Source organism: Coccinella septempunctata, chromosome 5, assembly GCF_907165205.1.
Source record: "Coccinella septempunctata chromosome 5, icCocSept1.1, whole genome shotgun sequence".
NCBI lineage: Eukaryota > Metazoa > Arthropoda > Insecta > Coleoptera > Coccinellidae > Coccinella > Coccinella septempunctata.
In genome coordinates, this window is record NC_058193.1 from 37,751,313 (window position 1) to 37,766,593 (window position 15,281).

The following is a 15,281-nucleotide window of genomic DNA, read 5'->3' on the forward strand; positions in this document are numbered from 1 at the left end:
TGTTCGCAATGAACATAATTCGTAATTACTAAATGACTTCTTCTAATGGTGCGACGATGTAAAAGGGTAGTAAAAAATTGAATTAATCTCAATATATTTTGGTAACCAGTGATTAACTGTTCGTACGATCTTATAACAATAATAAAATAAAACTTTATGTAAAATAATTTATGTACAAAAATAAAAAACAGTCATTATGTTCACACAAGTGAAATTTTTCACAACTTCCTATCCATTCATACATCCTCATTTCTGTATTCGTCCGAATTAAGGGTTTCGTGGATCCAGTTAATATTCGACGAAATCTTGTCATACATTCTGGGTCGAACCATTCCGTTCCTTGAGCACGCTATCCTCCAATTCGTTACGCCAACTATGCTCCAAGTCGACGTGGAGGGGTTTATGCACATCACTGGGCTGCCTGCGAATTCTTCCTCCTGTAATTATCAAATCATCATGTTTCTGCCACTGATGTGGTCCTTCAATAAATCTTCTCAAGGTTCTGGAAGAGATCGATTTTCCCATGCATCCAGCTCGAAGGACCAAATACAATTCCCTTCTCTAAATGGACAGTTTGATCAAACCAAGTAGAATATTTGAAGCAAAGACGATAAAAATGATTGAGATGATGATATTGAATTATTTTGAGTAAAAAAAGGGGACACTCAAAATGTTGAGGGTGTTTTTATCAGCTAGAATTTCAAGTATACAGACAGTATTTCCGAATTTTAGTATTTGAGGGCTTGCTGGAGATTGGTAGGTGAAAACTTTAAGGGTATACCTACTTATTCTAATGTAAGAGTTGATTTAAAAACTCACATGACAATTCTCTTGGCCATAAGCAACCTCTGCGCAAATACTGTTCAGATTAGCTATGCTGATATTTTCACATTTCTTCATCGAAGTGACCCTAACTTGAATCCTCTTCAACTGTTCAGTATCCCTGGACCACCCTACAGTATTGCATTCGCATGTCTCGGACATGTCCACCTCTCTTTGAGGAAGGCAGATGGGCCTTATATTCTCGGTGATCATGATAGGCTGATCCAGCTTCACTAGGGCGATGGTGCTACCCTCTACTGGGGATTTCACCATTCCTATCACCCTTCTTTCGACTTCAGAGGGATGCGTTAAGGACAGACGGACAGATCCCAGTTTGGCCATCCATTCCGCCTTCGGTTGACCTTGAAAACAGGAGGAAGTGGTTGCTATCCAACTTGGGGATATAAGGGTGCCATCGCAAATGTGCACGTTGTTCTTCAGGAGGGCTACGTGCCACGGCCAGTCCCCTATGTTGGCCGTTTTGGTGAAGATTTGGGTGCTTCGGAGCTTCTGAACACCACAGTCTGAAAGAGGAATGAGGGAAGAATTTTTGACCAAAACTGAGCAGATGGTTAAGAAATCACAAGTTACCTGGCTCAATCAGACAGTTTTCTCCTTCGTACTCCAAGAAATTGTTGCAATCCAGTTTCTGCCTCAATTTTTCGGGAAGCCTATCACCACATCCCGCCATGAAATATCTGCAGAAACTCCTGCAAGGGAGCACGTTGACATCAGCCTTCAAGCAGTAGGGCTGTAAAACGTTACAGACAAACTGATAGGTGTGGTTGTAACACTCAGCGTCTATCAGCTCCCTGAACGGTATCAAATTCTCCTCCACGTCTTTCAGGTTTTCGTGGTCGAAAATGTTAGGATAGGACGTGGTCTTGTAGCTCATCTTCGAGCAATATGGCAAGTCTATTGGCACGCATTCTTTCGGCAATCTTGGCATCTGGGTGGTGGTTTCTACCAACATGACCGTAGATGGGGACGATGGCTGGGATATGTCGTTGTTCGGCATTATGTTGACGCTGTTCTCCTCGATCTTTAGGTCTTTGAAGATGATACTTTCGCCGTGTCTGATGTCGTCGAGGATGATATTTTCCAGAAGTTCTTCGTCCACAGCTTTGATGTACATCGGGTCCACGTTTATCGTGAAGTGGATCACTAAATCTTGGTTTTCTACACTGAAAATGTTCAGTTTTTCATGGAATTATTTCATGATTTTAATTACATTGCAACTCACCCATCTAGGGCCAATATTTCAGTCCCTCCAAAGCCATGTTTGATCGGACTCCTCCTGTACAAAAGGTTCAATCTTTCTCTGTAATCCCTCGATCTCACTTTGAACTTTCTACTGCTAGTATCTGCTAATTCATTCGTATAAACGTCCCCATCGGTTATTTTGAAAGTTCCCCGGTATATCAGTGGTCCAGGAAATTGTTCTGCATAGTAGCTGACTGAAACATTCACAATTATGAAAATTCCGATAGGTTTCATCATAGCACTCCAATGTATTCAATGAGTAAAAGCACAAAAAGGCCTCTCTATATTTAATAAACACCAGCTTGGCTAACTTTCAACTCTGTGTCTGTCGTATTTTTACAATCAACAATGTCATCCAGCTGGACACAACTTCTAAAGTTACTGACTGACCCTGTGCATCACTACATTTTGAAAAAACCCTCTGGAGATGTATTGAAGCATAATTGTCTGAGAAAAAATAAGGGAAAAACCACGCTTTGTCCATAAGTGCAAAGAAAAGGTTTTATGTTGTGAGAAACTTATCTTATACACTGATGAGTGTATAAGATAAGACCGAAAACGTGCCTGTGATGGAAATATTTTCTTGCATCGGTATTATATATTGTATAGGCCCTGTACAAAACTATATGCCTACCTAAATTTTTTAATGATTTGAAATGAAAAAAGTCGTTATATTTAGCTCACCTTTAATGAAAGGCTTCGTTACTCTATTTTTAATTCAATATACTCGTGGATGATCTTGCTAATGATGTAATAATTAGTTAGAAAGTTATCTATGCCAAGCGAGCATGTCATGGGTAAAACTATTAGACTCATCGTTCCTAACTTCATCTTTAGACCGAGTAATTTTTGTCGAAGAATCTCGAATGCGATAATAATCTAAATTTTCGCTACTTACAACCGACGTAAACTGCACCTGCTGCGAAAAGTAGCAAAACGAGAAAAATGGCTATGATGATACATCCTAATTTGTACTGATGGGTGAGCTTTTTTCTGGTGAACTGTATGTCTGATCCTGTTGAGGATAGCATCGACCGTCTATGGGCCCTCTTGAAGTTCCTGGTGCTGTCGCTGCTTATCGAACTTAATGATGACATCTGCGAAGAGAAAGCGAAATGATTGTTAACTTCATGAGATATTTTTGGATTTTCTTATAACTAAACTAAGCAGCATATGATGTGGAACAGCAAAAAAGTTTTTTGGCGATTTTTTGTGATTTACAGCAACGGTTGTAAGAAACAAAATTGAATAAATCCTGTAGCTTTGCTCATTATGATCTTTGCTCATCTTCAAGTTTCATTGAAGAAGCAGCCTTATATAGTATGAGGCTACCTTGAAAATCTGAATAATGTAAATCATGAATTGCAATAACCCTAGACCTACATTAGATCTGAAAATGGACTGAAAATTGCAGAAATCTCATCCTACAACGTACAAAGCCATGAATCATGATATGTGCAACTATAAGTCCCACTCGCAGATACAAATTTTCAATTCGCGTAACCGCAAAGGAAATTCATCATCAAATTAATGCCATTACCTGTTCCTTGAATGGAATAAATGAATGCAATAATTGTGTGCAATTTTTCTGGATATTTTGTATCGGAAATGGTTGTTAATTTTGTTCTTTTTAAGAACTGAGAGGAAAAACCAGAATCATCAAAGTATTCCTCGTAGAATCATTCTTGTTCTACTTGAATCTCCTGAATCTGTCATCTCGGCGCAATGTGTTGAAGAATGGCATAAAAGCACAATGTAAGTACTACTTCAGAACACATTATATACCGTGCCAATCTCTCACTATTTGTTCTTCACGTGGGTCTTCGATTGTCTGGAAATTTCAACGATCCATTATAACTCGACGAACAATGTGGATCTTCCTATTGTTTATTTTTGCCGGATGAGAATGGAGTCAATTGGATGCAATCAACTATCGAATATTAATCGAAAAGATCTATCTGTAAAAATAATTGAATCGCGAAACAAAATACACTGTTCAACAATTAAAAGGGATCACTAGTTAGATTCAGTTAAAACTTCCTCAAGATCGAACGCTTGTGTCGAAATGGATGAAATTCTCAGATTTATTACTAGAAGAGTTGCTCTTTCAGAATACGTATCACGTTTAGATCTACGATGATTTTCCTGGAAGAAAAGCTACTCGCAAGTTGACCGTCCAAAAAGTCCCAAAAAGTTGGGTTCAGTTAAAACTTCCTCAAGACCGAACGGTTGTGTCGAAACAGATGAAATCCTCAGATTTATTACTAGAAGAGTTTCTCTTTCAGAATATATATCACGTTTAGATCTACTATAATTTTCCTGGAAAATAATCGACTCGAAAGTTGATCTTCGAAATATTCCCAAAAAGAAGAGGTCAGTTGAAACTTCCTCAAGACCGAAAGGCAGTGCCGAGATGGTTGAAATTCTCAAATTTAATACTAGAAAAGCTGCTCTTTTAGAACATGTATATTACATTTAGATCTACAATTTTTCTGGGAGAAATTTTCTTTGTAGAAATTTGACCATCAAAAAATTCCCAAAAAGATGGGATAAGCACGTATGCACCGGATGAAAACCATTGAAATTTTTGAAAAACTCTCCAAATACACACCCGTCTGCGAACTATCTTCACGTGCTTGAATATTGTCCATTTTTTCGAGTTTGAACGACGAATATCCTATTCTAGGTCACCGACTCGTCGAAAAAGAACAATTCAAATCCTTCTAGACGATGTCACTGGGTCTCAGCCGACGCGGATCGAAACTAGTCCGCAATATAATCCTATTTCCAATGTGCTACAAATTTCATTCAGTAAATATAACGGACAAGACAATTGAGCGGATAAGCATCGGGAGACTTCAACGATGGGCGAAGCGAGAAACACCATCTGATATGGACGGGTATGGGCACAGTTATACGCTCCTACTGGAAGTGTTTGTTTGTTTTATATCAAGAATTGACTTCTCATAGTCCTAATTACTCTTATTATTGAAATATATTTCGAATCATATGGTTTTTTCATAATTAGGGAATAGATTTGTATGAAAACACTTAACATGACCTTATAATCATTTTTTACCAAAAATCATTGAAATCTCTCGATCATACTACGTGTTCTTATTTTAATGTCACTCGAAACTATTTCCAGAAGCGAGATATAGACAGACGTCAAGTGTAAAATGCAGCAATATACGACCTTCACATCTCTTACACCCAAAGTTCAAAGAAGGAAATATTCTTCCATTGTTGAGAACTGCGAAAAGGTACGGCACTAACCTTCATTCCACTCTGAATTCCTTTCTCCGAGATTGAAATTAATTCACTGCAGATGATCGAGATTTGAGATCGCATTTATTGGTAGGTATACCTTCATAATACTCCAACTCTTCTACACCGATTAATATCTCTTGGACTATCTTATCCTTAACAGTATTTTTTCAATGTTCTAAGTCCATTTCTGATTTCCACGACTACCTTAGGTACATATATCCAAAATACCAATAGAAATAGTATTTTTCTTTGAAAATGAACGTAGAATATTGAATAATTTCAACTCTCTTATCCCCTTTATATCTATCAGTCTGGTTAACCTTTCCGCATTTTGCACCTGTGTTAATCGCTAAGTCAGTAAGAGGAATGAACAGGGACAAACAAGATAACCTTGTCATTTGGGAAAGTGAGGAACGAATTTTTGATAACTCTTATTTCTGTTGAAGAGATTAAGAGTGTTTCAGAATTGCGAATCGTCTTTATCACATTTCTATCGAATGAAAGCTTGATTGAATTTCTAAGAGAGATTGTTATACTTAGAAAAGAGCTCAACATTGGAATAAGTCGAATTCAAGATTATTCATTATAGATAAATAATTGAGATGAGGAAGAAGAAATGCGGTTTCCTAGTTTCTCTTAGAAAACAGTTTCTCGAGAGTGAATGAAAAGCGAAATCATAATATATCACCCAAGCTGAATGGATTTCAATACGTAGATGACAGATATAAAGTAATTGTACCTATAACTTTGCTCTGTAGTGAAACATTAAGTATTTGAAGAAATAACTGAATTTTTTTAGCCTTCTATTGATCCTTAGCAAACTTTCTCAATCAGTCCGAGACATATTGAAAATTAAAAAATTACAGGCGATAGATACAGTTAAAACTCCTATTCAGATTTTTTCAATCGTTATCTTATGAACCTTATAGACCTTCAAAGACTATAAGTTAGCTTCACTGCCTGAAAAATACCGTTTCTGCTTATGCAATACTCATATAGGAGTATTGAATAAATGAAATTATTTCTCAATCATATTTATGTGGATGTGAGTGTATCGAACAAATGTAGCTAACTGCAAATTCTAACGTCATTACTTGTAATTACCGTTAAAACCGATATTTTACAAGGATTTACTGTAGAATTTTTGATACAGATATATTGATTCATAATAAACTTGATTTTCTGAGGTGATTAGTTGAGGAACTGAAACGCATTTGTATCATTTTCTCTCTCAGTCTCACAGAAGTGATTATATCAATATTTTCTGCAATAGAATTAATTTGTTGAACGTATAGGTATTTTTTGCTTATGGTTCATCCAATTGGGATCTAACAGTGACACTTTTTCATCATCGTTTCAGTTTGTTGTGAATAGCGTTCATGAGAGAAACATTCAACTCTTTACTACCTATTCTGTTTACTGTCAATAAATAGCTGGGAGTTTTTCCGCAAATCTCATTCTTAATCAGAGGAGCCTTTTGTAAACTGAAGCAGTTAAAATTGCCATGGAAAAATTAGAGAAACTTATTATTGCTCTGAGACCTAATTATGTGGATGGGAAATTATAGTTTATGCCAGTTTAAGTAGTATCCTAATTGGCGAAATGCAACAAACGGAAGTTATTTATGTATTATTCAGACGCAAATTTATTTCTCTCAATTCTTCGTTTCATGGTTTCCAGCTGGTCTAAATCAATAATCAGTCAATATAATTTCTATAAGGTATTACAGAAATCATTCAAGAGAAGTTGAAATTTTGAAAGGTATCCGAATTTTTTTATGGATATTTGGAAGTCCAAGGCCATTTTTCATTCAAAGAAAGGGGCTTGGTCTGAGATTTCGGTCGTCAATGTATTGTAGGTACAATCGCAATCAACTTCCTCGTCACGAACAACATTAACCTGATCTTTTGACGCATAAATTACGACAATAATAATGCACCTTTCGGATACGAATACAAAATAGTTACGGACGTAACATTTTACGTACCTACAGTCTGTTAAATCCGAACAATATCTGAAATCTAGATCACAGAATCATTCTTTAGAAAGTACGAGTGATTATTGTTATTGGTTTCATCTCAAATCGAATCAGCTACTTCAATATACTGGATGGTTTGTGTTTTGCAGTGAGGTTTTGAAGATTTGAAAAGGTTCTCCAAGAACTTTATGAGACAAGTATTGGATCTGAAAATAAATAATGGAGAACTAGCTAGCGCGCGAAGTTGCTTTCAAAAAACAAGAAAGTGACAGTTTGGAAAAAAAATTTCATCGATTCGTCACAAATTGTCCTATTTTGAAATCTAGCTTCGTAATATCTTCTGGGGATACTTTGTCACGTACTTTTGAAGGGGTCCATTTTCAATTGACCTCAGGAACTTCTCGGATCAGCGATTTTTAATGGTTGTTATATAATGGGCGTGACAAAATAAGTTGTATCTACGTGACGTTTAAGTTATGAAAAAAGTTCCGAATATGGGTATTTGTAATTAGGGAATTATGTAAACACTGTACAACTCCAATATGATCAGGTGGATTGAATCATAAGGATTCAAAAATATGCAGTTTTTAGGAATCCCTAATATATATTTCGAAATTGATGAAAAAGTTGATGTACCAACTTACCCAATCTACTTCTAATTGTTTCAATTCCAGAAAGTCGTAGGGTCCCTAAGGTATTTAGATAACATCGGTAATTAATGACTGCGTAAACGATCAAACAGGTGAGATTACACATAGAAAATTCACAAAATGCCTGAGGGAAATTAGAATTCAAGAACTCGAAGAAAGAAGAACATGTATTTGATTTTGATTGAATACCTACAGAGTCAATAATTTTAGATTCTGAATTTTCAATTTCTAGACGCATCTCCTTTTCTAACTTCCCTAACAAACTTGTTCGGAATGAAATGGTTTGAAATAAGAACTGTTTGAGAATGGTGGTGGGGTGTGTGAATTTATAATTTGATAATTCTCGTTAAGAAAGTTGACCGTGGTAAGATTGAAAATTGATTACTATTAGTACCTAGTCGAATATACAATCTCAGATTGATGATTCGTTGCCTAACTCAAGAAAAATTATTATCAAAAAATGTTCTCTTGGTTATATCCAGTGATAGTCGAGCAACTCAAATACTAACTTACAGGTGATTCTATCGTTAAATCCGAAAATAAAACTTCCAAATAATAATCAACTTTATTTTCCTCTTTAGCAGAAGGTGGTTTGGACGAAAAAACTGGCGAAGGCATGTTGAAAATTCACCAAAAACGTTGTCAATACAAATCACTGTCATAAATACTCACTAACAATAAAAATTTTATTCAATTCCGTTCGGGAATCATTAAAATATTATCGATAGATAATTAGAAAGGTCATTTCTAATGGCGAATCTATCCAGTACAAGAGTTGAAATGTGCGAATTTCAATATTTTTAGCGCAATTTGAGTTAACAATGCAAAGAATGAAAGCATCAAAACTTGTTAAAACATAGAAGAATACATTCTTGTATTCTTACTATTTTGCATTCATTACTTCTGTAATGAATGCAAAATTTGAACAAGGGTTCATTATTTTTGAACCGAAGAACTTAACGACTGAAATTAATATAATTCTCTATTCTGTTTGCCCATAACGAAGAATTTCCACGTTTTGACATTTGTATATTGCGAAAATATTACAATTTTTTTGTGTTCTTCGTGTCACACGATAAACTCAACAAAATTCGTCGATATCTTACATACCAGAATATAGTTTCTAATACTACGTTATCTGTTCTGTGGTAAAACAAGAAGCCTTTTCACCTCTGTCATACATAACTGAATAATCGATGTTTGTAAAGTGTGTCAAATGATATCCTATTAAGAATGGACTTAATAGCCGGTCAAGATGAAAGTGTCGATATAACTCCATTCATTTTAATAGACACTCATCCTTATATTCCCTTTTCATCTCAGAATACTTCGATTTAAGCCGCATACAACGTTTTGCCATTCAATAATAACACTAATCTATCAAATGTAAAATTGGTTCGGTTTTTGTTTGAGTTTAATGTTCAACATATCGCTTATTTGCCATTGAACTACTCTAAGGGATGAAGGTTTCAAGATTTGAAGCACAGATGACATTCTCTGTAATCTGTGATTCGAAGTAACTCCACGAAAAGCATTCGTCTGGGTCCATGACCAGTTGAGAGAGTATTTCACTCTGTTATCTGTGGTATATCCCCTGCACTTTCGATTATTTTAACAGAGAGCAACAATTAATGAAGATTGGGGTGCAGAATAACAATTCCTACTCAGTTCCTTTTGAGCTAAATAATTTCCCCTTGTGGTAAATCAGTGGAACAACATTTGTCGGTTGAGTAAGGTTTGATATCGGAGCTTTTATATGATCAAAAACTTCAATGCCACAGATTAGGATTGAGTTCCTTATCTGTCTTGTATTCGAGCAAGTTCTCTGATAATTTTGAGATGAAATAATGCCGAAAACAATTTTTTCTCGAATTCAAACTGATGGGTTTCACGAATGATGTTATCTCTCTTTTGGAAACTCACCTTTTTCGCTTGATGAAAACGACGATATCTTCACATTGTTAACAAATTAAAGCACTTAGCACATTGTCACTGGATATCTACCTATAGTCAGTATTGAATGGTACAGTCGCGGGCGCGCGAATGTTTTCTTTCACTTGGTATTAAGAGTTGTCCGTTTCTTGACACCATTTCTTGGGTACACGTCTAGGCATTCCCCACCTGGAACTGCAGTGGTCTACCTTTTGGTCAATCTGATCTTCTCTGATGGGCGCGCGAGCTTGTATCCAGATCCGATTGACGTTTTTCTACCAGCGGCCTTCGTAGAATTGGATGGGTTGAAGAAACTCCTGACCTTTCAACTAAGATTCGAAGCAGGTGCAAAAAAAGATGGGTCGAATGCAGGGAAGCATGAAGAAACGACCGTTGAAGGGGTTGTGGTTTGATACAACGGATCTGGTTCATTATTTCCAGTGCATGAATCTTTGGAATCCAACACGAAAATAAATTATGAACCTCTTGAAATTTTGTAAAATTTCTACAAAAATTCATTACCTACATAGATCCTTCCAAATTTCCGAGACACTGCAATTCAAACCTAGAATTCATTCTCTCTATGCTATAATGAAAAAATTTATTAATTGAGATATGAAGAAAACCTTTAAGGGGAGAACAATAACTTGAAATATGAAAATCAGTTTGTTATATGGAATGAATATAATAAAATATTTGTGTTTTTGTATATAACATCCACATATATACTATTTATAACCTCATACCTGTTCGAATGCTCTAGAACAGATTTTATATTTTGGACACTGATGATTACAGCACTGTGAAACATGTGTAACTGTATTAATTGATTGTTAAAATGCATGTCATTGAAGAATGAGTTTGGCACCTTTTACAGATGAGCAGTGGTCACTAGAATTGGGACAAAACTAAATATTTTATACATGTGTGCTCATCACTCGTCACTCGACACTAGACACTCGACACTCGACACTCGACACTCGACACTCGACACTCGACACTCGACACTCGACACTTGACACTCAACACTCGACACTCGACACTCGAAACACACATCCTGCACCCAACACACACACACACACACACACACACACACACACACACACACACACACACACACACACACACACACACACACACACACCCCCACAAATCCCTCACACACACACACACACGCACACGCACACGCACACGCACACGCACACGCACACACACGCATACACACACACACACAAGCACACAAACACACACACGCACACCCACGCGCACTCACGCAAACCCACGCACACTCACGCACGCACGTATACACACACACACACACACACACACGCACACGCTCACAGACACACCCCACCCAACCACACACACACTCACACACACACACACACGCACACACACGCACGCACACACACAGACACGCCACACACTCGTCACTTGACACTAGACACTCGACACTAGACACTCGACACTCGACACTCGACACTCGACACTTGACACTCGACACTCGACACTTGACACTCGACACTCGACACTCGACACTCGACACTCGACACTCGACACTTGACACTCGACACTCGACACTCGACACTTGACACTCGACACTCGACACTCGATACTCGACACTCGACACTTGACACTCGACACTTGACACTCGACACTCGACACTCGACACTTGACACTCGACACTCGACACTTGACACTTGACACTCGACACTCGACACTTGACACTCGACACTCGACACTTGACACTCGACACTCGACACTTGACACTCGACACTCGACACTTGACACTCGACACTTGACACTCGACACTCGACACTTGACACTTGACACTCGACACTCGACACTTGACACTCGACACTCGACACTTGACACTCGACACTTGACACTCGACACTCGACACTTGACACTCGACACTCGACACTTGACACTTGACACTCGACACTCGACACTTGACACTCGACACTCGACACTCGATACTCGACACTCGACACTTGACACTCGACACTCGACACTTGACACTCGACACTCGACACTCGACACTTGACACTCGACACTTGACACTCGACACTCGACACTGGACACTCGACACTCGACACTTGACACTCGACACTTGACACTTGACACTCGACACTCGACACTCGACACTTGACACTTGACACTTGACACTCGACACTTGACACTCGACACTCGACACTTGACACTCAACACTCGACACTTGACACTCGACACTTGACACTCGACACTCGACACTTGACACTTGACACTCGACACTCGACACTCGACACTCGACACTTGACACTCGACACTCGACACTTGACACTCGACACTTGACACTCGACACTTGACACTCGACACTTGACACTTGACACTCGACACTCGACACTCGACACTTGACACTCAACACTCAACACTCGACACTCGACATACGAAACACGACACTCGACACTCGAAACACACATCCTGCACCCAGCACACACACACACACACACACACACACACACACACACACACACACACACACACACACACACACACACACACACACACACACACACACGCACGTATACACACACACACACACACACACACACAAACACACACGCACACCCACGCGCACTCACGCACGTATACACACACACACACACACACACACACACACACACACACACACACACACACACACACACACGCTCACAGACACACCCCACCCACCCACACACACACACACACACGCACACACACACGCACACACACCCCACAAATCCCTCTCACACACACAGACACGCCACACACTCGTCACTTGACACTAGACACTCGACACTTGACACTCAACACATTTCTCGACAAATTTCCGAGACACTGCAATTCAAACCTATTTCTTATTAGAATGTGAAGAAAAAAACGAACCAGACAAGTCTCGAACCCGAGTTTTTTGTGGAGAAGCTGCAGTACCCATACCTACCGCAATAAGTACAGAATCCTGTTTCACATTACTAAAATAGATCTAAACATTCTGAGCTTAAGCAGTGAGAGGTTTATGCAAGAGAAGTATTAAATAAGAAGGACTCTGTGACGATTCAAGGAGAATTGAGGAATGAAAATGGTGAATGCTCCGACTGGGAGTGAGATGGATTTCGAGAAATGGTGAATGCTCTGGATGTGGGGAATGGCGGATGCTTTGAATATTGTAGTCAAAAAATGGTGGATGCTCCTGGAAACATTTGTGTCAGCAGTGTGGCCTTGACTAATCATTGACTTTGACGATTTTGAAGAAATTCATCGAATATTGAAGGGCATATTTCGATTATAAAAATCGTTCCTTTTTAAGTTTTGTCGCCGAAAATGTGCTACTAGAATTCTGATTGAATTCTCCCTTCATTATGAGTCGTATATTTACCTACAATATCTTGAACATTATTGTGTATTTCAAGAAGAAAACGTCTAGGCGTAATTATACCCGTTGAAAGAAATGAATACAAAAATGCTACTAATTGTACACAATGGTTTATTTTTTTACCTTATATCAGTGTTTTCTCGTTTCCTCTATTCTCTATGGTATAATGAAAAAATTTATTGATTGAGGTATGAAGAAAACCTTTAAGGGGAGAACAATAACTCGAAATATGAAAATCAGTTTGTTATATGGAATGAATATAATAAAATATTTGTGTTTTTGTATATAACATCCACATATATACTATTTATAACCTCATACCTGTTCGAATGCTCTAGAACAGATTTTATATTTTAAACACCGATGATTACAGCACTGTGAAACATGTGTAACTGTATTAATTGATTGTTAAAATGCATGTCATTGAAGCATGAGTTTGGCACCTTTTACAGATGAGCAGAGGTCACTGGAATTGGGACAAAACTAAATATTTTATACATGTGTGCTCATTAGATACAGGATCACGTGTGAATGTTGCATTTCAATTGCCCCAAATGAAATACATATAAGTTTGTTTCTTCTTCAATGCTTAGAAGATATAATATCGAAGTGATTTTCGATGAAAAATCGAGAATTCACTTAACAACAATAATTCATTTTTGTGTGATTTTTTGAAAAAATATTGAGCTATTTCTCCGGTCAAAAATTAAAGATGAAGGATGCATCAAATCAACCCAAGTTCAGTATTAGAATGAAGAGGGTAAAATAACCCAAAATATTAGAAATGATAATAGTAATTAATTGTAATATGAAATAAAGAATAGAAACAAGTGTTTATTGGTAAGGCTGTCATCACACAGAAGTATCTATTCATAATTTCAGAGAAAGTTCACTTTGGACGCTGATGATCCGAGTAAATCAAATATGACTTGGTCTTCAGTTCACCAAGTCATCATCTTCGATCATATCCGTCACTTTCGATGAAATATAATCATTTCCTCAATCTGTGGTTGATTAATTTTAGGAGAAGATATCACGGAATGAAAGTTGCGGAAAATCTCTTTAGCTTTTTACAGATTTCTATGGCAATATCAACGTGGGAACTCTAATAATATTTTTTGATTAATTTCAGTATATTATGTTTATTATTTTTACAATTTTTCATCAAAATCGTACCAGTTTTTTTTTTATATTCTATGCAATCATTAGGAGCATTTTTTCAAAATATTGCAATACTTTGATGATGCACAGAATGCGATCTTCTCATTGAAGCTTCTTTCTTGGGAACAATCCTTGACAGTCTGGTTCCTCAATCTGGAAATGTTGCGACAGCAAGGTTAACATTCCCCTAAAGGAATATTATGAAACCTTATGTAGTACGCTTTTTAAATAATGCATTGTTGATCCTTTTCATACAATCCAATTTGTTCTTCGCATTGTTCAACGTGTAATCCTATTGTGAGTTCTAAATAAAAAATTGCCGCATCTCCTGTTTCATAGTTCCGCGTTCATTTAATCCATTTTATGTAGATTTCATTACGGAGAATAATGAAACATCACAACGAATCTTATAAAAGGTTCGAAAATGTTCGTACCCAATTATTAGATAAAAAATATCTAAATGTCTGAAAATATTCGTTTAAAATCAGATGAAGGTTGAACGTATTGGGAATATTTGATTTTCATCAATTATTTTAGGACTGAATGAATTATTATTTCACAAATTGATTGAACAACTGGTTAGTGATTCATGTTTTTGAAAGCAATCAGTCCCACCTATGTAGCTCAAGGAATAAGAGTCTGATGAAAGGTTTAATTTTCTCAATAGCAAAATATTTAACCATTTCTTCATGAGGAATAACTTATAGATCTCAAATTTATACGTAGGATTATTGGGGTATAATTTGATATCTCCCCACCTCCCAGTGATGTTAAAAAATGAACTAGCACAGAGAAAACTTGTTGAAAA

General features: G+C 37.3%; 1 protein-coding gene across 4 annotated transcripts; it reads right to left on the reverse strand.

Annotated features, from left to right (window-relative positions):
- Positions 1-79: 79 nt before the first annotated feature.
- LOC123313877 (coagulation factor VII) lies at positions 80-13,788 on the reverse strand. 4 transcript variants are annotated; one of them, XM_044898963.1, is made up of 7 exons: positions 10,662-10,866; positions 9,907-10,501; positions 2,984-3,182; positions 2,066-2,279; positions 1,414-2,006; positions 820-1,346; positions 80-437 (listed from the first exon to the last, which is right to left on the reverse strand). In XM_044898963.1, the coding sequence occupies exons 3-7, from the start codon at positions 3,180-3,182 to the stop codon at positions 237-239; spliced, it is 1,734 nt and encodes a 577-aa protein (XP_044754898.1). In that variant the 5' UTR covers positions 9,907-10,501; positions 10,662-10,866; the 3' UTR covers positions 80-236. The 4 variants fall into 4 exon arrangements, with proteins under 4 accessions (XP_044754898.1, XP_044754900.1, XP_044754901.1 ...); XM_044898965.1 differs by lacking the exons at positions 9,907-10,501; positions 10,662-10,866 and adding an exon at positions 13,634-13,788; XM_044898966.1 differs by lacking the exons at positions 9,907-10,501; positions 10,662-10,866 and adding an exon at positions 13,436-13,457.
- Between the last annotated feature and the right edge of the window lie 1,493 nt (positions 13,789-15,281).